Source organism: Zalophus californianus, chromosome 2, assembly GCF_009762305.2.
Source record: "Zalophus californianus isolate mZalCal1 chromosome 2, mZalCal1.pri.v2, whole genome shotgun sequence".
Taxonomy (NCBI): Eukaryota; Metazoa; Chordata; class Mammalia; order Carnivora; family Otariidae; genus Zalophus; species Zalophus californianus.
Genome location: NC_045596.1, coordinates 40,128,953 through 40,152,805, shown reverse-complemented (window position 1 = coordinate 40,152,805; position 23,853 = coordinate 40,128,953). Strand labels below are relative to the sequence as shown.

Below are 23,853 nucleotides of genomic sequence, written 5' to 3'. Positions count from 1 at the left end.
AACTTCAAAAAACATTTGAAAATTTAGCTCTTCCTTCTCTGGGGATTGGACAGAATCTTAGCTTAAATTGACCTATGTACCAAGGGGAATTTATAATGACTGAGGTACTTCATGGAATTCAAGAACAGGAATGATCCTGGGCCTCACGGACAACTGAGCCAAGGGATCAAATACTGTTAGAGCCTTCTCTCACTACAGATGTTCCCTCTAGGAAAGTATGACCACTGACATGAAACATTTTATATGATATGCACTGAGACATTTGTGGTGCAAGACTAGGCCCGCTTACTGGGGATAGCACCACTTTCAGGGAAAATGGTCTTCCCTCATTCCATCCATGTTTTCATAGGAGCTTTTAATTAACCCTGATCACCTGACCACAGTCAACTAGTCCAGAAATGAGCACTTGACTGTGTTGAGGAATCCTATTCCTGTTAAGTTTTGTTCTCAGTATCAGAGCCCTATTTTTGAACAGGCATGCTTGGGGTCGGGTGCAGAAATCTGTTTTAACAGCCAGTCAGCTGATCCTAAAGATTGAGATGATCTCAATTCTTTATTTGGTTGTGCCTATTATTTCTTAAAAGGTATTTTGTTTTAAAACAGGAACTGTATTCAACCAATACTGTCAATTCAGTCTGAGTAGACTGTTGGGGGGGCGTGGCAGTTCAAGTGTCAATAACAGATACTATATGAAGAACTATGATAATACTGGTTTGGTGAAGTTTTGGAATTAGTATTTGTATACTCTTTCTGGAACTCCTCCCCCAGCAGAATCGATCTAAATGATGGCAGTGACCTTGGAGTTAAGAAAAAGTTACGGTGTCAACCATGAATATGATCCCAATTTTATAATTAGAAAAAAACAAATGACAATAGCCTCAAATTTAAGTGGTTGATTACCTAGGGAATTAAGTGCTTTGTCTTCTTTTATAATTTAACTGTATTTCTCTAGTTTTATATAATAAGCATAATTTTTCATAAGAAAAATCAACTACCGTCATAAAGATACAAACAATATATATGATAGATTTTTTAAATAACATCCAGGAATATGTGCACTCAGGAATGGAGAAATGTGGGTCAAGATTTCAATATCAGTTAATGTACACCTCCATTTCAAAAGCAAACTCATGTTAAAATATTTTCCCATCCTCAACGGAAGATTTTCTACCCTTCCATTTAGCATTTATAAGAATGTTAGGTTTAGGGACACCTAGGTGGCTCAGTTGGTTAAGCGTCTGCCTTCGGCTAGGGTCATGATCCCAGGGTCCTGGGATCGAGTCCCGCATCCGGCTCCCCGCTCTGCGGGAAGCCTGCTTCTCCCTCTGCCTCCTGCTTTCCCTGCTTGTGAGCTCTCTCTCTGACAAATAAAATCTTAAAAAAAAAAAAAAAAGTGTTAGGTTTAGCACTTAAATATTTATTTCTGGATGGTGGGATTGCAGGATCCCAAGGTGAAATGTGGGATCATTTATATTAATATTCTCAGTTTTTGAAGCAATGAGTATTAGTTTCAAAATCAAATAGTTTTTTTTTTAAAAGAGAAAACATTAAGTTTAGCCAGTTTAGATAAAGAATTGGTTAGAAATTGGCATGCAGTTAACATAGTTTTAAACTGATTTGTATTAAGTAAGGTCCATGAGCGAATCTGTTCCATTTTCAGAGTAGTAACCAGAGGACCACTTAGTCCACTCAGACTTATATTTAGGATCATTAAAAATATATTAGGGGTTGCTAACTTTGGCTTCATGCTCATGTGAACATCCTGTTCACTACCTGCCTCAAAGTTAGTGAGGTTTACTATTATTTACTCTATTATTTACTCTGCTTTTGTAACTCAAAGCTAAACTTTGAGTTACTTATTATTTACTATTATTTATTAAATAATTTACTCTGCTTTTGTAACTCAAAGCTAAACTTTGATACAGCAAATATCTCACAAGAACCTCCATGTGGGTTTTCCATTGTATTGGGTATATAAGAAATTTAAGAAAAATTCTCATTCATTGATTTACAAGTACATTGACATTTAATTTTAAATGCTTCTTAGAAGTTTTTGGGTTGGCTTGAGGGGAAAATTCAAACATATCATTTCTCTATGCTGTATTAATGAGACTAACTGTAACAAAGGACAGTAAAAACTTCCAAAAGGAGGGAACTAATTAATCAGTGTATAATTCTGGATTTTCTTCCATTTATCCATAAGAGAAAAATGCACGATTAACTAAATAAATGTATTTGGTTTGAAAATGTATTAATTTTCCCTTTTGGAAACTCATATATAATGTTTTTGCTTGTTTTACATATGCTGGCTTTTTTTTTTAATGATGGCTTTTTAAAAGTAGGTATCAATTCACAGCAGGTGACAAAGTTCCAAAAACATACCAGTTTTGAGTAAACCATAAATATATTCCAAATAATTCAAATATGAACTAACTAGGACAAGGAGAATATAACATAATATATTCCAACTCATGAAGATCAAGTTTGAAAGGGCAATATGACTTGGGTCTGTGTGTTAAAAAAAAAAAAATCAACTGAGAAATGTATTAAAACCAATTGTAGGCAACTTGGGGTGGGGAATCTTACGATATCCAGAAATTCATAAAACACTTGAAAAAACAAATATAAATTTAATAATAAACATTATGGTCAGGCTGTTTTATTAAGGAGGCAACCACACATACAAGTTCAGCTATAGAAATGTCTGCAAATCAAACTTCATGTGATCTAAAAGGACCATGCGTAATGTCAAAAATGGATGTCTGTACATTCAATAAAAATTTAAACATACATAGTCTAGATCATTCTGGAGTTATACAAATGTCTGGGGACACATGTATCTAATTTCCTTTCAAAAAAACTCTTATAAAAGTGATGTACTGAGATAATTTTAAAAAGTATCTGACAATTATGAATGGTCCCCAGTTTTACAAAATGTGATTTCCAGGGCATGAAAACTGAAAAAAGTCAACTCTTCAGAGAGTGTTTTATATTATACAAACAAGTTCTGTAGAAAAATGATCCAGCAAATGCTTGAGTTAAGAATATTTATATTTTTTCCAATTTTTTACACTTTTATTAACACACTTACCAAAAAATAACATTCAAACACTGAGAAAATTAAATAACTTTGGAAGCAGAGCTCATAGCTTTCTGCTTACGTATAAGTGACAATTCTGGGCTGTTGGCACAGAAAAATAATCAACATTCATAAAACCCTTACTACTATATATCAAACATAAGTTAAAATCATAGGCACTAGTTTATCAAATCCACATTTCTTCTGTAAGACTAACCACAGTGAATCCTTAGATATTCCCAAACAGAAAAATTGGCAATACACAAAGGCCTTCTAGTAAAAAGGCAATTTTTCTCTTTAGGAACCTAAAAGCCTATAGTCTGTGGTTGTACAACAGCAGGTAAAATAATGCTTTACCCAACTCAGATCCAAATACGTTTCTAACAAGTGATGAAGTATTTTAATAAAAAAAAAATAGACATTTTTTTTTTCTGATGCAGCCATTTAAAAACAAAGTTAAATAACCTGAATACTCCTTTTGAAACAGATAATCTAACTTAATGTAATGGGTGTTTCAAACAGTTAAAATTCCTTGTAATTATTAGATTGCAGCATATTTTTCTTTTGCAATGTTGCACTGAAACTGAGACCTATTTTGTTTTGTGTACATATGGTTTTAAAAAGAGACAGTGGCTAGTTCTTTCTTTTCCTTAGATTTTTACATGAGTTACCCCCCACCCAAAGCAGATGCTTTATCTTCCTCTGAAAAGCAACATTTTTTAGTTCATCATCATGTGGAATTCTGGCGCCGCCCTTCCCTGACCCACACCCATCACCCTCAAATTCAAGGATACAATTTCTCCCTTGCATTATACACCAAAATACATTAGCACTGGCAGTTTAAATCTCCAGCTGCATGTGCTAACTGAATGACTCCCTATTGGTCAAGCTAATAAAAAATACCATGGTGTCATGGCAGAACGGGGGCCTTGGTTTTAAGCATTTTATCATTCTCTCAACCTATCAACCTCAATGCTATCCTGAATATCAAGTCTCTCATTTGTCTCTCAATTTCTTTTGCCAACTTACAGATGTCTTTGACTAATAGGAAATGAATTTATGTTCAAGTCTCTAAAATCCTTTAGGTAACCTGATTGCCAATATTTCAGAGCCATTCAAATTAAGTATTTTAAAACAGACCTCACGATGAAAAATGAGAAGCTCACTGAAGGAAGTTTTAGTCTGGTAATTGTCTAATAAAACCTAAATAAGTGATTTCCAGGATATACATAAGGGCCACTAGAGAGCAAGTATGTAACAGATTAGTCTTACATAGTGGGTTTCATTTGTTACCAAAAATGTAAAAATTAATGTAAGGCAGAATCCAAGTCAAAGGGGCAGTATTTTCAAAGGAGGTTTTATACAGTTACCTAGTTTAAAGTGGACCAACTTAAGTAGGATTCAGCAGGCTCTATCTTCCTACCACATAATAGACTGTTGTGTCAATTAATAGTTAACAATACAACTGTCATTACCAGAGATTTTGTAAGTTAAGTGCATAGATTTTTCCCCCCCTCTCTCATGGTATGGTATGGTTCCAGGTTGTAAGCACAGAGGCGGTGTTAGTTATATCAAGAATAAAGACACGTACTACTTGCTCTTTCCTATCATGGAAACCTGCTAATGAAAAGACGATCTCTTAGTTCTGTAACAGCTATAATAGCATGTGAAGAAGTTGGCTTCAATAGCAAAGGCTATCTTTCCTGAGCCAGGAACTATAAAGTTTAAAAAGATTGTACAACTGATATTAAGCCCTTTTGGCAATCAAAACAAACACGCAGAAGTCCGATATGTCAATGCAATACGGTGGATGCACGGTGTAACGTTATCTGGTGGTGGTGATACGTGAGCTACATCCAAAACTTAAGATTAAACAAAATGACAATTTTTCTGATGAATCTGCAAACATAATTTATAGAATTCTCACAAAATTTAGGTATCATGTTTGAAATCTCTAGCCTAGATTTCTTCCCACCCCCAATCCTCCCTTCCATCTCAATTTAATTTCTTGGAGTACTAGTGAAACACTAGTGAAACATTTTAGATAATTAGTCAGAATATTAGTTCTCATTAACACAAATATTTATTGATGCTATTTATACAGTAAATTAGGTTGAATGTGAAGTTTTGGATAGCTTGAATTCACCATTTTCTTGTGCACAAAGGTATTCTCTCATTTACAAATGGGCATTTCTCTTTGGCATCCGTTAGTTTTTTGCCCAGATATTGGCCTCTGTCAAATATTAAAAAATCAACTTAGTTTCTATTAAACAAAACTAAATGTGATTCCATGGAGAGTGATTGTATGATTACCAAACACATCTGATGTTAAATGTCATTAAAGTGCTGCTTGATCATCTCTGTCAGTTTGTGCTAATTAAGACAGAGAGGGCTGGGATTTATAAACCCCAAGAGTCTCATCTGAACAGTCTGCATATAAAAGTTGTCTTTTAGCCTGGTGAAGGGGTATCCATGAAGCTGTGGACCTCTGCATTCTCATCTTTGCTGGTCAATAACAGCCATCTTTCCAACTGTCATCTTTCATGCTACCATAGGTTTTAGGAGCTGGCAAGGATCTGAAATAAAGCAATTTTATAAAGTGATTTGTAAGGCTTTATGAAGTATTACCATACTATCTCCCACATATATTAATTACTTTGCAGGTGGCATCCCGATCCAATGAAAGCTGTTCCAAGGAACTACTGAGATCAAAGCTCTAAATAGCCTATTAGCACAATTGTCCCACACTTGGCATTTCTAACTTTCCAGGTGACTTCACTAACATCTTTTTGTTAACACAGCTACTACAGTAAAAGAAAGGAAAAAACTGTCTCGTCTCTTCCAACAGCATGGATCACCAACATTTTAATTAATTAATTAATTAATATGAGGGAGGCAGAGTGATGAATGTGACAGTAGAGACTTAGTGTCACCATCACTTTGAGAGGCAAAATGACATAGTGCTTAAATGGACTTTTAAGTCAGACATACTTAGAACTGAAAGCCTTTAGTTGTGTAGTCTTACGCAAAGTACTTAACCTCATTAAACTTCAATATTCTCCTCTGAAAAACAGGGATAGTAACGGTTTAATATTTATGTTATTGTAATGTTTAATGTTATTGTAAAAATTCAATAAGGTACATGTAAGTTATTTAGCACAGTGCACAGCAAAAAGCTGTGTACTCTACTACTGAATTCAGAAATGTAATACATTTATCTTAGAATGAAAGAGATATGGGTAATTCAGTTTAAATGCTTACAAGATGAAAGCCATTTTTTCCCATGCAAATAAATATTTAAAGTTTAATTATGTTTGGACTCCTAAGTTTACTGATGGTGGTAATCACATTCCTGAAAGGCAGATACTACGATTACACAGATGCATGGTTCCCAGCCTGGCTGGCCTCAGAATCACCTGAAGATTCAACAAACAAAAAAATTACCCACAGATTTTGGCCTTCATACTAGATTTCTCTAGGGGTAAAACTTAGGCCTCTACATTTATATAAATTCTATAGAAGATTCTGAATTATATCAAAGTTTGAAAACCACCCTCCTAGATTATACTCAGATTTGGTAGCGAGAAGTTTTATCTTAAATCCCACTCTAGGTTCTAATAAGCTTCTTTGTCTTTATAACGTATTCAAAATGAACAAATATCACAACCAAATTGAGTGGTTCTAACAATTTTTTCTAGGATTTCTCGCAGGTGCCTAATCATGTTAGGCATCTGTGTGAATTTTAGCTGACCAAAGTGGAATGATACCCTAGTATCTTAAATGACAATTTCTTTAAAACAACAAAGTCACGCTTTATTCCAATTCTACTAAGACTCTAATGGGAACCTATCAGGACTCTCTAGGTTTGCTACCACGTGCAGTGATGAGCATAATTCTAAACTACCCACTTTCCTATGCTCAAGATTGTTGAAACAGAACATCTGTCACTTACCTGCGAACAGGCTGTGCAAGTTTGCTGCGAGGCACTGGTATACCCCCAGCAGAAGGGGCACTGGGTCTGGGCAAGCCACTTCTCATCGCGGTTGTCCCTGCAGGTCTGGTTAGAGTAGTGCTGTTGATATTGTTCGGAGGATTTGCTGGGACTGTGTTCTGAACCATGGGAGGCCCAGGTGAGGAGGTGGTCTGTGTGAGCTGTGTTGTTTCTTGGCTACCAGGAGAACCAGAGCCATGGTTACTAAATGCTTTTACTGGTTGCCGGAGAGCCAAAGGAGATGGTGCTGCAGGGGAGCGGAATTTGCCTGGAGAAGGTACTGCAGAATGGCAAAGAAAAATCAATGTTTTTAGTAGAAACTAAGTGTAAGTGAAACCAGTGCTTTATATTACACTTGATGACTAGGCCACCAGTACATCTGTATTCACGAAAACTTGCTTTACAGAAATGCAAGGAATAAAGAATATTTCTGGCTAACAAAACAAAACAAGATAACTGTAAGTCCTAAATAACCAAGTTCTTATTCAGAGGACTGCAACTATCCTTCATGACAGTGTTTGAACTATGCCAGCTAGAAATCCACAATACCAGAAGAGAAAAGGCATTCAGGAATCTATTTCACTGTAGCAACTAACCTGGGCCATATTCTAGAAATGGAATAATAGTTGACTACCACATGGTTGACTAGAATTTGAGACGTACTCTCCTTTCAAAAAACCATTCACGGAAACATGTATCAAGTATCTGGTGGCTGTACTTCAAAGTCCTGTATCACCTACAGTGTAACTTAAGACTTGGAAATAAAACATTAAAAACAAAACAAAACAGCTTCTACTGTTGTGCTTCACCAAGTAGAGAAGTTATAAATCTAAGGGCATATCAAGATGTGTATGAAGGCACAGGATAAAGATGGTACATTCTTCTGGAATGTCAATTCTATAAGCTAAAACGCTTTTAAGTTAAAACAAACACTGATACATGAAAAGAATAAAATGTAAAATTCACATTAAGTTTTAAGCCAAAATAGGACTACAAATAAATATTATTGTGGTTATTCCTTAACATTGTAAGTTCTGCTCTCCTAGGGGACACATTCATTGTTCCCTGTTTATTTGGTTAAGTCACCTCTAAAAGGGCATCAATTTTAGTTTCTTCAAATGTCCATGAATGGATACACAAAATATAAATAAAAAAATATTACCTTGACCTGCTTATCTAACAAAGAATTTGGGAGGTGAAGAGAATGGGATAGGGAAAGAAAGAGGGAGAGCTGGATCAGAGGCAGAATCAGGTCACCCTATTCTCTCTCAACCTCTATTAGGGTGGGGAGGATATGAATGAAGGGAAAACCTCGGTCTTAAGACTGCAGAAATGGATTATTCCACAGACCTCCATCTTCCTCACTTCTACTAATCTGTCTAAATGGTAATAGGTAACAGTAAGATCTGCCACAGTAGCGAGTAGGAAAGGAAAAAATGGATGGCCACTATTTTCTTCTGCTATCTGAGAGAAAAGAAGAGAGGATACACTTTAGCTTCAAAATTCCCAAACGGGAAATTCCTCTTACCATCCTTTCAATTATGTTTTTTATACATAGCCTCCTTCCTTCCCAACTGATCTTTCTTGCCTTCTGTTTAACTGAAGTCCCAAATGTCAGCATCTCTGTACTTAAGATATGTTAGGTCCCAGTACTTGACGGGCTCAAATGATCTCTGCTTGGCTCCAAAAACATTAGAGCCGTGATTCTCAAACTTGACTGTGCATCAGAATCACAAGGAGCTTTTTAAAAAAGAATATAGAAACCCAGGTATCACCTCCAGAAACTCTAGTCTAGAATGAAACTCAGATATTTATATTAAAACCACCACAAGAGTTTCAAGCCATGATGGCAAAACTGGGAAGGGGGTTACCTTCCTACTTGTAAACACCTGTACAACTGGACAAAATATACAAAACAGTTTTCAAATATTGGACAACAGGCAGTATAGTACTATAATTCCAGAGAAAAGGAAAATAAATGTAGTGAGCCCTGTGAGCACACTGGCTGAGATGCTTTTTGGAATGTAGAGCAAGGAAGATCCCGAGCAGATCAAAGTTATCTTGCTGAGCTGAGAAGACAAAAGTTGGAATTTGAGGAGCAGAGTACCTTAGAAGAGGGAGCTGCTCCAGAAGACCTCCATAACTCAGCTGAGGAGTCTGCTTGAATCCTTGGCTAAATACTGTGCTACACATATACCAAGTGAAGTTCCATGAGACTGAGCAAAAGAAGACTGAAATGCTGTAAACTAAATAAAGCCTATTACTTGAAAATAAACTATAAGTTAAATTTGCAAAAAAAAAAGTGATATATGAAAAATAAGCCAACAATAAAAATAAAATGTAATGTTAAAAGGCACTCAGCTATTCCAGAACAATAAAAGGCGGGGGGCGGGGGGAACAAGGATCTGAATGGACAGAGAGAAAACAAACTGAGAGATGGTAGATTTTAAACCAACTATATTGATAACTGTATTAACTATGAATAGCAATCACACCAATGAAAAGGTAATGATTGTTGGTACCCACAAAAGAGAAAGAGCTCCATGCTATCTAAAAGAAACACATTTTAGAGAGGACTTTCCAAGATAGTGGAGGAGTAGGAGACCTTAGTTTTGTCTGGTCCCAGTAATTCAGCTAGAGAGCTACCAAATTATTTTGAACACCTGTGAACTCAACCGAAGATGTAAGAAAAGAATTGCTGCAATTTTACAAATAGAAAAGTGACCACTTTCTGCAAGAATGACAAGACAGAAAAACTCACCTCAAAAATGAGAACAAGAGGCAGTACTAACTACCAGGGACCTAATCAGTATGGATATAAGTAAGATGTCAGAAACAGAGTTCAGGGGGCACCTGGGTGGCTCAGTCATTAAGAGTCTGCCTTTGGCTCAGGTCATGATCCCAGGGTCCTGGGATCGAGCCCCACATCAGGCCCCCTGCTCTGCGGAAGCCTGCTTCTCCCTCTCCCACTCCCCCTGCTTGTGTTCTCTCTCTCGCTGTGTCTCTGTCAGATAAATAAAATCTTAAAAAAAAAAAAAGAAAGAAAGAAAGAAAGAAACAGAGTTCAGAATAACGATTATAAAGATACTAGCTGGGCTTGAAAAAAAAAAGCACAGAAGACACTAGAGAATCCCTTTGTGGAGAAATAAAAGAACTAAAATCTAATCAAGTCTAAATAAAAAAGACTATTAATGAGATACAATTAAAAATGGAGGCCCTAACTGCTAGGCTCAATGAGGTAGAAGAGAGAATTAGTGATAGAGAAGACAAAATGATGGAATAAAGAAGTAGAGAAAAAGAGAGATAAACAACTCCTGGATCATGAGGGGAGAATTCAAGAGATAAGTGATATCATAAAGCAAAACATTATTAGAATAATTGGAGATCCCAGAAAAAGAGGAAAGAGAGGGGCAGAAGGTATACTGGAGCAAATTATAGCACAGAACTTTCCTAATGTGGGGAAAGAAATAGGCATCAAGTCAAGGAGGCACAGAGAACCCCTCAAAAATCAATAAAAATAGGGCAGCAGCCCAACATATAATAGTGAAACTTGCAAATCTCAGAGACAAAGAGAAAATCCTGAAAGCAGCCTGGGACAAGAAGTCTGTAACCTACAAGGGTAGAAACATAAGATTGGCAGCAGAACTTTCCACAGAGACCTGGCAGGCCAGAAAGGACTGGCATGATATATTCAGGGTGCTAAAAGAGAAAAAAATGCAGCCAAGAATACTTTATCCAGCTAGGATGTCATTCAAAATAGGAGTGATAAAAAGCTTCCAGGACAAACAGAAACTAAAAGAATTTGTGATCACCAAACCAGCCCTATAAGAAATATTAAAAGGGATCCTTTAAGCGAAGAGAGAGCCCTAAAGTAACATAGACCAGAAAGGAACAGAGACAATATACAGAAACAGTCACTTTACAGGTAATATAATGGCACTAAATTCAGATCTTTCAATAGTTAACTCTGAATGTAAATGGGCTAAATTACCCAATCAAAAGACACAGGGTATCAGATTGGATAAAAAAGACTCATCGATATGCTGTCTGCAAGAGACTCATTTCAGACCCAAAGACACCTCCAGACTGAAAGTAAGTGGGGTGGAAAACCATTTATCATGCTAATAGACATCAAAAGAAAGCTGGGGGAGCAATCCTTATATCAGACAAATTAGATTTTAAACCAAAGACTGTAATAAGAGATGAGGAAGGACACTATATCATACTTAAAGGGTCTATCCAACAAGATCTAACAACTGTAAATATTTATGCCCCTAATATGGGAGCAGCCAATTATATAAACCAATTAACAACAAAATTTAAGAAACACATCAATAATAATATAATAATGGTAGTGGACTTTGACACCCCACTCACTGCATGGATAGATCATCTAAGCAGACCAACAAGGAAACAGGGCTTTGAATGACACACTGACCAGATGGACTTCACAAATATATTCAGAGCATTCCATCCTAAAGCAATAGAATACACATTCTTCTTGAGCACACATGGAACATTCTCCAGAACTGATCACATATTCGGTCACAAATCAGGTCTCAACTGGTACCATTCCCTGCATATTTTCAGACAACAATGCTTTGAAAGTGAAACTCAATCACAAGAAGAAATTTGGAAAGAACTCAAATACGTGGAGGCTAAAGAGCATCCTACTAAAGAATGAATGGGTCAACAAATTGAAGAATTAAATTCATGGAAACAAATGAAAATACAACTGTTCAAAACTTTTGGGATGCAGCAAAGGTGGTACTAAGAGGGAAGTATATAGCAATACAAGCCTTTCTCAAGAAACAAGAAAGGTCTTAAATACACGGCCTAACCTTACACCTAAAGGAGCTGAGAAAGAACATCAAATAAAGCCTAAACCCATCAGGAGAAGAGAATAAAGATTAGAGCAGAAATCAATGAAACAGAAACCAAAAGAACAGTAAACAGATGAATGAAACTAGGAGCTGGTTCTCTGAAAGAATTAATAAGGTGGATATACCTCCGGCCAGACTTACCAAAAAGAAAAGAGAAAGGACAAATAAATAAAATCATGAATGAAAGAGGAGAGATCACAACCAACACCAAAGAAATATAAGAACATTTTATGAGCAACTATACACCAACAAATTAGGCAATCTGTAAGAATTGGATACATTCCTAGAGATGTATAAACTACCAAAACTGAAACAGGAAGAAACAGAAAACCTGAACAGACCCATAACCAGCAAGGAGATTGAAGCAGTAATCAAAAATCTCCCAACAAACAAGAGTCCAGGGACAGATGGCTTCCCAGGGGAATTCTACCAAACATTTAAAGAAGAATTAACACCTATTTTTCTGAAGCTACTTCAAAAAACAGAAATGGAAGGAAATTTTCCAAACTCTTTCCATAAGGCCAGAATTGCCTTGGTCCCCAAACCAGACAAAGACCCTACCAAAAAGGAGAATTACAGACCAATATCCCTGATGAACATGGATGCAAAAATTCTCACCAAGATACTAGCCAATAGGGGGATGCCTGGGTGGCTGGTTAAGAGGCTGCCTTCAGCTCGGGTCATGATCTCAGGGTCCTGGGACTGAGTCCCACGATGGGCTCCCTGCTCAGTGGGGAGTCTGCTTCTCCCTCTGCCCTTCCCCCCGCACACACACACGTGCACTCTCTCAGGTAAATAAATAAAATCTTAAAAAAAAAATACTAGCCAATAGGATCCAACAGTACATTAAAAAGATTATTCATCATGATCAAGTGGGATTTATTCCTGGGCTGTAAATCAATGTGATACACTACATTAATAAAAGAAAGGGCAGGGCTCCTTGGTCACTCAGTTGGTTAAGCATCTGCTTTCAGCTCAGGTCATGATCCTGGGATTCTGGGATTGAGCCCAAGTCAGGCTCCCTGCTCAGTGGGGATTTTGCTTCTCCCTCTCCCTCCGCCTTTCCCCTGCTTGTGCTCGCTCTCTTGCTCTGTCTCAAATAAATCTTTAAAAAAAGATAAAAAAAAAATAAAGGGCAAGAACTATATGCCTCTCAATAGATGCAGAAAACATATCTGACAAAGCACAGCATCCTTTCTTGATTAAAACTCTCCACAGTGTAGGGACAGAGGGAATATACCTCAGCATCATAAAGGCCATATACAAAAAGCCCACAGTGACTATCATTCTCAATGGGGAAAAACTGAGAGCTTTTTCCCTAAGATCAGGAACACAGCAGGGATGTCCACTATCACCACTGCTGTTCTACATAATACTAGAAGTCCTAGCCACAGCAATCAGACAACAAAAAGAAATACAAGACATCCAAATCAGCACTCTTTGCAGACAACATGAAACTCTATGTGGGAAACCCAAAAAACTCCACCCCAAAATTGCCAGAACTCATACAGCAATTCAGCAAAGTGGCAGGACATAAAATCAATGCACAGATATTAGCTGCATTTCTATACACTAACAATGAGACAGAAGACAGAGAAATTAAGGGAGTTGATCCCATTTACAATTGCACCCAAAACCATAGTAAGATACCTAGGAATAAACCTAACCAAAGAGGCAAAGGATCTGTACTCAGAAAGCTATAGAACACTCATGAGAGAAATTGAGGGAGACACAAAGAAATGGAAAAACGTTCCATGCTCATGGATTGGAAGAACAAATATTGTTAAAATGTCTATGCTACCTAGAGCAATCTATACATTCAATGCAATCCCTATCAAAATACCATCAACTTTTTTTTACAGAGCTGGACATGGATGGAACTAAGCTAATAAGTCAATCAGAGAAAGACAATTATCACATGATCTCATGGATATGTGGAATTTAAGAAACAAAACACAGTATCATAGGGGAAGGGAGGAAAAAATGAAACAAGATGAAACCAGAGAGGAAAAAAACCGTAAGAGAATCTTAACTATAGGAAACAATCTGAAGTTTGCTGGAGGGGAGGTACGTGGGGGGATGGGGTAACTGGGTGATAGACATTAAGGAGGGCATGTGATGTAATGAGCACTGGGTAAAAGACTAATGAATCAATGAACTCTACCTCGAAACTGATAATACACTATATGTTAATGAATTGAATTTAAATCAAAATAAACACATTTTAGACATAAAACATAGATTAAAAGTAAAAGCACAGAAAAAGATACAATACACAAAACTGATCATGGAAAAGCTGGAATGTCTATAATAACATCAGAAAAAAAGATGACCATGAGAGATAGAGTTCAATGTTAAAGGGGTTGATTCAGAAAATATAAGAATTCCAACTGTGTATATCCAAAAACAGATGTACAAAATACATGAAACAAACTGACATAACTGAAAGCTGGGGGGAAAAGTCTACAATTATGTATTTCAACACTACTCCACTCTCAGTAACTGATAAAATAGCTAGAAAATCAGAAACGACACAGAAGACAAACAGCACCATCAATCAAATTGGCTTGACATTTATAGAACACTCTACTCAACTGATCACAGTTCAAACTTTCATCAGCAGGTGAATGAGTAAACCAACTGTGGTGTATCCACACAATAAAATACTATTCAGCAATAAAAAGGAGTAAACTGCAGATACAATAAGGATGACTCTAAAAATTATGCTGAGTGAATTAAGTGCCAGACACAAAACAGCACATATTGAAGGACTAAGTTCCAGAAAAGGCAAACCTACGGGTGCCTGTGTGGCTCAGTTGTTAAGCGTCTGCCTTTGGCTCAGGTCATGATCCCAGGGTCCTGGGATCGAGCCCCGTGTCGGGTTCACTGCTCAGTGGGAAGCCTGCTTTGCTTCTCCCTCTCCCACTCCCCCTGCTTGTGTTCCCTCTCTTGCTGTGTCTCTGTCAAATAAATAAAGAAAATCTTAAAAAAAAAAAAAAAGAAAAGAAAAGGCAAATCTAATTTATGGTAACAAAGCAGATCAGATATTTGCTTGAGGTTTGAAGAACTGACTGGGAAGAAATACAAGGAAACTTTTGGGGATGATGGAAATGTTCCATAACTTCACTATATTGGTGGTTACATGGAACGTGTGTGTGTGTGTGTGTGTGTGTGTTTAAAGATTTATTTATTTATTTGTATTTATTTATGTATTTATTGTATTTATTTAGGTATTATTTATGTATTTCCTTTATTCCCAAATAAAGGGAATAAATCAGAGGGGCGGAGGGAGAGGAAGAGAGAAACTCCAAAGCACGGAGCCTGGTGGAACGCTGGATCTCAAGAGTCTGAGATCACAAACTGAGCTGAAACCAAGAGTTGGTTGCCCAACTGACTATGCCACCCAGGTGTCCCATGAATGTGAATTTTTGCTGAAATTAAAACTGTGTGTTTAAAATTCCACCTGAATATAGCTGACTTTAAGAAAACTCCATAAGGGACTCTACAGTAGAGCCAAGACTGAGAATAATGGCTCTTGAATCAATCATGTCCTGGTCCCCAACAACTGTTACAGTCTCCTCTCCAGAAAACTGAAGATGTCCACAAGGCCTGAGTACCCCTGAATTGCAAATTCCATGATCTTCACAGATTTTTTTAACTCTTACATAATCCATATTCCCCTTTCTATAGGTGACTATAAATATATTTTCTCAACTCCATTCTCTACACCCAGCCTTGTCTCCCTTGCCAGATCAGTCTCTACCCAACTTGTTTCAGTGATTTCCTGGAGGCTTACTGGATAACCAAGGCTCCAAGGCTCTCTAATTCATTTAGCCACTACCTGAGGGTGTGGCCTGGACCTCCTCCTTCTAGTACCAACTCCAAAAAGGCCATCTTCAGTCAGTCCTAGCTTTTCCCATAGTTGGTAGTCTTTCAGCCAGGGTTTTGTTTTGCTAGAACACAGGTTTTGATAGGAGCAAGAACAGTACAGTTCACAGGATCATAAGCTTCAAAGAGTATCCTGGAAATGTCTGGGGAGTTGAGGAAAGATGGCAATGAGGTCAGATTAAGAGATGCACTAAGACACTGTGAATGACAATCTGTTAGATGAGGGATGACTGAAGAGTCCTAAGCTTCCTTCTTATGGTGACTGATGTAAAGCCCATGGTAAAATTAGGCATTTACACCAATGAGGCTAAGAGTGTTTCATTTCTACATGATAACCTTACACATACTAGAATATATCTATAATGCTCTGAATGTCTTACCCAAACCTTATCTTGAAAATCGGCTTTGTGAAAAGCATCTTTTCTTCTGGAAAAACTTCTGACTTCTGACAAAACTTCTGACTTCTGACAAAAACTTCTGACAAATTTTTTGAACTGATAATAGTAATACCAGGGAAATGATGGTCTCCCGAAATTTTTTAAAAATGTGAATTTCAGACTTCCACTTGGGAAAATGGGATAGATGTGTTTTTCCCTATTTCTCCCTGGGCATGAGTATAAAGTATAATTTAAAATCCTGGGCATGATATATAAAACAGACACAAGAAAACTCTATGTGGAGAGGAAAAAGGAAGACTGCCTAGGGACCTTGAGACCTAAGGGATGACATGGTAATGAGCTGCTAGGATTCCTTCTTGCTACATATATCCCAAATTGGAGTTGAAGAAATTGGCAATCTGGAAAAGCCATCAGGTGTGACAGAGAAAAAAAAGCCTGCTTTCTCTAGCCAAAGAACTAGGGAAGAGAACTTCTAGATGATAACTATTCTACTCCAGCCAAACACCACAGAAAAACTGTAGCCTTACTCTCACCCACATCAGCAAGGGCTGGTGGGGTGTCTGGACTTCTATTCTCGTGAGGTTTAACAAGGTGCCCCAATATTTTCTCCAGGAAGGTGTCAGAGAAGACAGTAATCAGATGTTCTTTCCTCTCCTTACGGGTTGGTGTCAGAGGAGGTCCAGTACAGAGTCAGGACTTTGATAACCGCTCAGTGGTAACAAGACCACCTCCACCACAGTGTGAGTGGAGACCAAGTGGGGAGCCAGAACTCCTACCTCCACCCACCTGGCCCCTCCCTCTCCCTTAGGTGCCAACAAAGACTGAGTTGAAAACCCAGGCTTCTATTTCCACCTAGCAGTAATGAAATGCCCCCAAGCCTCATCCACCAAATGCCTGAGTGGTGTCAGAGAAAGACATATAAAGCCAGAAAAAACAAAATCAGAACTATAATATCAAAAAAGAAAACCACAGACCAATCTCTCTCATGAATGTAGATGTAAAACTCCTTAACAAATTATTAGCAAATAGAACTCAGTGATATATATATATCTCATATACCATGATCAGGTGGGGTTTATTCCGGGATGCAAAGTTGGTTCAAAATTTGAAAATCGGGGCGCCTGGGTGGCTCAGTCATTAAGCGTCTGCCTTCGGCTCAGGTCATGATCCCAGGGTCCTGGGATCGAGCCCTGCATCGGGCTCCCTGCTCCGCGGGAAGCCTGCTTCTCCCTCTCCCACTCCCCCTGCTCGTGTTTCCTCTCTCACTGTCTCTCTCTGTCAAATAAATAAATAAAATCTTTAAAAAAAAAAATCAATTTCACCTTTAAAAAATTTTTTTGAAAATCAATGTCATTCACCACAATAACAGGCTAAAGGAAAGTCACATGATTACATCTACTGACGCAAAAAAGCATCAACAAAATTCAACACATATTCATGATAAAAATTCTGAGAAAAACAGGAATGGGGGGAACCTGAACTTGTTAAAAAACATTTAAAAAAATACACATATAACATTATACTTAGTGGTGAAAGACTGCTTACCCTCTAAGATAGGAACAAAGAAAGATATATGCTCTTAGCACTCTTATTCATAGTGCTGGAAGTTCTAGTGCAATTAAGAAAAGGCATATAGATTAGAAAGAAACTGTCTTCATGATTGTTACATCAAAAATCCCAAGGAATACACACACACACACACACACACACACACACACACACACGAAAAACAACTTCTAGAAATACTGAGTCCGGTAAAGTCACAGGATAAAAGATTAACATATAACAATCTACTGTATTTCTACATAGCAGTAATGAATGTACAGAAATCAAAATAAAAAATGCAACACCACTTGCACTGCTCCCCCAAAAGAGAAAAGAAATATTTAGATGTAAATCTAATAAAACAAAACCCAGAAAACAAATTTCAGCAAATATCATAGGTTAGCTGGGAAAATCAAATGAGTAATATCTGTATAAATAGTTGGCAAATGTATAATATTACACAAACTGTAAGGCATATTACATCTGTGCCTTCCTTATCTAAGGAATACTGGAGCATTTCAGCCTGTTGCAGCTGAGTTCTCTGGAAAGATATTCAACAATGCCACTCAAGGGGCGTCTGGGTGGCTCAGTCATTAAGCATCTGCCTTCGGCTCAGGTCATGATCCCAGGGTCCTAGGATTGAGCCCCACATCGGGTTCCCTGCTCAGCAGGAGGCCTGCTTCTCCCTCTCCCACTGCCCCCTGCTTGTGTTCCCTCTCTTGCTGTCAAATAAATAAATAAAATCTTAAAACAAACAATGCCACTCAAGACAGTTGTCTCCTAGGCCATCCTTATAAATTAACTAAAACACAGGGATTAATTAGGCTTTATTGTCCAAATTAATTATGATAGTAGGTTATAATTTCTCTTTACTCATTTTGGAAACTGAGAATTGCACTTAAATCAAGGCATAAAATGAAGTTATCTACTCTGAGCAAGAATCAGAACTCTATTTATAAAACTGACATATGACTAAGAATGCTAACCTTGGTGTCTAAGTTAAGTCACCTCTGAAATGAAATGATGGGTAATATGAGGATTCCTATTTTTAAAACATCCGTTTTTTGTCTTTTAATAAGCATTTAATAAAAATGGCAAGTTTTCTAATTGAGGCTTAGAAAATACACCAGGCACTTTGGAATGGGAGAAACTGAGTAAACTATATACTGTTTTTAGCTTAGTAGATATTCAGAGAACGTTTTATAAATATATCTCAAATGTAAATAGCAACATAAAAAAACATAGATACTCCAAATGGTTGTCTTCACAGTGATATGTCTAAACTATAAGTTCCATTAATTGGATAATTGCTAAAAATATGTAAATATCAAATATATAGTTTACAATAAAAATATACACATTCCCAAACACTGGCCACTATGACTAATGGGGAGAAAAACATTTATTAAAATAGATATGCCATCCAATTATTTAACAAAGATTAAAAACAAAAATACTTGTTAAACATGGAACACTGCATCAAAAAACTAATGATGTAATATATGGTGATTAACATAATAAAAAAATTAAAAAAAAAATACTTGTTAAACTCTCCCTTACATCATCCCAGTTACTCAGTGGTCTATGCACCATCAAGGATAGTAAGAGGTTACTGACATAATGAAGACTTAAAAATAAGTTCTGGTTATTAAAGACTGCAGAGATGAAGTAAATAGGATTCTCTCATTATTGGGTCAAAGAATCCTTGCTACAAGAGTTACTAGTGACTATCTGTTCCCACCTTTTCACTGTGTGGAGAAGATAACTTGTCACAACCACAGAGATCAACTGAGCAAATAAGTCAGAAGTTGAACCCACATCTCCTCATTCCCAGATTGGTATTCTTTACTGGGAACTAAAAGAGAAACACCTCTGGGAGTAGAAATTAAAATGTTATTTTCACTATTTTTATTTTCAACTAGACTTAGAACGTATGTTTGTGGAGCTACTATCCTAGGCAGGTTTCCTAAGACATGATACCAAGGCCTATTAAACTTGTGAAGGCTGACAAGTAATCACACACAAAAAGAATTTACGAGGCATAGAAGCCTTTGATTTCTTCTTCCATTACTATACATGACTTACCATTATTTTTATAAGCACACAGTTATCATGAGAAGATTTATTAAACGTAAGAGGCAGAAGACACCCCTGGGAATTGGCTTTACTATAGTTTTTCTTCCTTACATACAAAGATTGATAGATATGAATAAATAAACTGCTGGCAAATACTTGCAGCATTAGCATTTTCAAAATAGGCAAAAAGTGGAAACAACTCAAATGTTCAAACTGAGAAATGGATAAATGAACTTTGGTATATCCATACATTGAATATGTATCACAATAAAACGGAACAAAGTACTAATATATGCTGTAATATGATGAACTTTGGAAACCTTATGCTAAGCCAGTCACAAAGATCACATATTATATTTACATGAAATGGCAGAGGCACAGGTAAAACCAGAGACAGAAAAATTAGTGGTTGCCAGGGGCTGGAAGGAGTGGAAAATGGGTATGATATTTCTTGGGGGTGATAAAAACCTCTAAAGTCAAAATAATTGCTCAGCTCCGTAAATATACTAAGAAATAGACTTGTACACTTTAAAAGGATGAATTTTATTTATTTATTTTAAAGATTTTCCTTATTCATTTGAGAGAGACAGTGAGCAAGTGAGAGAGCACAAGCAGTAGAGGGAGAGGGAAAAGCAGGCTCCCCGCTGAGCAGAGAGCCTGATGTGGAGCTCAATCCCAGGACCCTGAAATCATGACCTATGTGGAAGGCAGCTGCTTAACTGAGCCACCCAGGTGCCCCAAAAGGATGAATTTTATAAGTAGGGAACAGGAGCAAAGGTAAGAAATCTCAAAAAATAAGCAGCCATATTTTTTAACAGTTTCCCAAAACAACAGAAGAGGGATCTCTAGAGACATAAAAGTAGAAAATCTTAAATCAAGGTCCCTTTCTAAATGTTTAAAAAACCAATTCCAAAGAAAAATGGGCAACAGAAAAGAACTGAGCCAAATCCCACATGAAGTTACTATTAAAAAAAGAAAGGAGCAGAATAACATTTCTATTAATGGTACAACCTTGCCAGAAATCGTGTCCACCATGTACACACACGCAAAAGATGAAAATTATAATCAAATATTTCAAATTCTAAAAGTATTTAAGAAAATGACAAAAGATATGAAAGAACATCATAAATCAGAATAGGAAACATTAAAAAATGAGGTGATGGAACAGAAAAGAACTGGACATAAATCATCCTAAGATAGAAAGAACACAAGAGTCACACGCATGATAGATGATGCTTTAAGAGAAATAGACAATGAAAAGAAACTTTTATAGAACAAGAAGAAATGAAGAGAGATGGAAAAGGATTCAAGGGAAGGCAACAGATAGAGAAGACAGGCAAAGAACATCCAACATATGTACAACAGGAGTTCCTACAAAAAAGAAAGTCAAAGCAAGAGAACAGAATACTAAAAACCATAATTCAAAAGAATTTGAAATTTTAAAGTATGTGAAATTCCATATTGAAAGAATACACGCCTATCTGGGGAAATCAATTCAAAATGACCAACATTAAGATATATTCTTATAAAGTATTGAACTTTAGCGGTGCCTGGGTGGCTCAGCTGGTTAAGTGGTCAACTCGTGATTTTGGCTCAGGCCATGATCTTGGGGTTCTGGGATCGTGCCCTGCATCGGACTCCACACTTAGCGGAAGTCTGCTTCTCTCTCTCCCTTTGCCTTCCCTTCACTTGCTCACTCTCCCTCTAAAATAAATAAATAAATCTTTTTAAAAAATAAATGATTACACTTTAAAGGAAAAGAAAACATCCAATGGACATTCAGATAAAAACCAAATGAATGTAAGAGAAATAACTTTTTAGTCCTGACAAAAATGGAGTAATATATTTAAGACACTCAAGGAAAGAAAGTATGAGCCCAAAGATTTCATATCTAGCTAATGAATTTCAAATATAAAAAGGGCAAACTGGGGCGCCTGGGTGGCTCAGTTGGTTAAGCGACTGCCTTCGGCTCAGGTCATGATCCTGGAGTCCCGGGATCGAGTCCCACATCGGGCTCCCTGCTCGGCGGGGAGTCTGCTTCTCCCTCTGACCCCCTTCCCCCTCGTGCTTTCTGTCTCTCATTCTCTCTCTGAAATAAATAAATAAAACCTTTAAAAAAAAAAAAGGGGGGCAAACTGTCATCAACACACCAAAATGGAGGGAATGGATACTGCTCCTACAACTCCTTTTTTAAGGAATCTACTAGAGAATGAGCTTCAGACAAGAAAAATGGTTGGTGAGACAATAATGTACAGACTAACGGTAACCATTAAATACATATTTAAATGTAGAACTAAGACTAAATAAAAGAGTACAAATAACTCTTTAAGCTGATAATGGATATTTTTAAGCAGTGTAACTGTTTAAAAAAAAAAGGAGTGAGCATATGCAAAAGGTTCTTTTAAACAATTTTCAGTAGCCACCTTGTATGGTATTATGCTAATGTTTTCTCCAGATTTTGTGTGTAATATGGGATAAAATAAACTGTTAAATGATATTTTAATTCTATCTGTTGGGGCGCCTGGGTGGCTCAGTCATTAAGCATCTGCCTTTGGCTCAGGTCACGGTCCCAGGGTCCTGGGATCGAGCCCCGCCTCGGGCTCCCTGCTCTGCGGGAAGCCTGCTTCTCCCTCTCCCACTCCCCCTGCTTGTGTTCCCTTCTCGCTGTGTCTCTGTCAAATAAATAAATAAAATATTAAAATAAAAATTCTATCTGTTGGTGAGAGACAGAAGTCTCAGAGTAAGATAAAGGAGATACTGGTGTAAGTTAAGAGATTACATAATTACCCTGAAGCCCTGAATGTCAATAGGAGGTATCAGCATGATCTCATTAAGGCGTTCAATATTAAAAAATACACAGACATGGATCTACACATATATTTATTAACTCTAGTAACTAAAAAACCTAGAAACAATTGCCAATCCAATAGCAATTAATAGAGCTAAAAACTCAAGATTTTGGTTTTGAAATACCATTTCCTATCAAAGGAAATCAAGACTTTTTGGAGAAATGACTAAATCCAGTTCTGTGGCAGGAAATGTACAAGATGTGCCTATCTTGTCATACCAGTTAGCAAGAATTTATCAGACTACTAGGGCCAAAAGACCTGTCAAAAAGACTTGAGGGCCAACTTGAAGAACCTTCCAACAAAGCTCTGAAAATATCCAGAATGAATCAAAATACATAAAAAATGTTTGAACCTGTAAGTTCATAATGATAGATATTTAAGAAAAATAAGGATACAGGCATTAACCATCAATGACTGATAATATCAAGAAAAGAGGTAATCTTGCCTTGTGCACTTGTGGCTAAAGCAGCACCACCACCTAAGTAGTCTTGCCCAAAATAGCAAAACTGAATCCAGTTAAGCATCTAGATCCAATTACCAATTTATGGGAAATACAGGAAATCTTCTAAATGACAGTGTGGAAAAGATATCAGCAAGATCCAGCCTGTGGATCTACATCCACATCTATAGGGCAAATGATCTGGTGGTTTCTTCAAACAAACCTAACAAGGGGGAGTAAAGAGTTGGAAGAAAACTATAAATCAAGAGTAACGTAAAAAGACACATATTAAAGTGGCAGAACTACAGTTTCATTTCTTGAATGATACAAATCATACAAAGAAGTAAGGAAGTGATTGCTATAAAAATTCAGAAGAATGGTTACTCTGGGGGAGTGGGTCAAGAGAGGACTGTGTTTGGAAGCAGACAGGTAGTTTCCGAAGTAGCAAGTTATAGTCTCCTGATATGAATGGTGGTCACTAAGGGGTTGCCTTACAAGAATTCATTAAACTATGTATTATATGGTTTTCTGAATTTGTGTTATATTTTAAAATAACAAAGTTTAAACAGATTTATAAATTAGAAATCCTTTTAAATTAATCCTAAATTCTTAGAAAAATGCACTAGAGTATATGAAAGGACAAATTGAAAAGTTCTACAATCTCAGAATATGGAAAGAAATATTTTAACAAGGTTAATGGATAAC

At 37.0% G+C, this 23,853-nt stretch overlaps 1 protein-coding gene across 2 annotated transcripts in view; it reads right to left on the bottom strand.

Annotated features, from left to right (window-relative positions):
* Positions 1 to 3,033: 3,033 nt before the first annotated feature.
* The window catches only part of SLAIN2 (SLAIN motif family member 2), an 83,111-nt gene continuing 62,291 nt past the window's right edge, over positions 3,034 to 23,853 (bottom strand). For both annotated transcript variants that reach the window (XM_027598721.2, XM_027598722.2), the window contains 2 exons: positions 7,032 to 7,350; positions 3,034 to 5,655 (listed from right to left, as the gene is read on the bottom strand). In XM_027598721.2, coding sequence (XP_027454522.1) covers positions 5,589 to 5,655; positions 7,032 to 7,350 — 386 coding nt within the window. In that variant the 3' untranslated portion in view covers positions 3,034 to 5,588. The remainder of the gene's footprint in view (positions 5,656 to 7,031; positions 7,351 to 23,853) is intronic.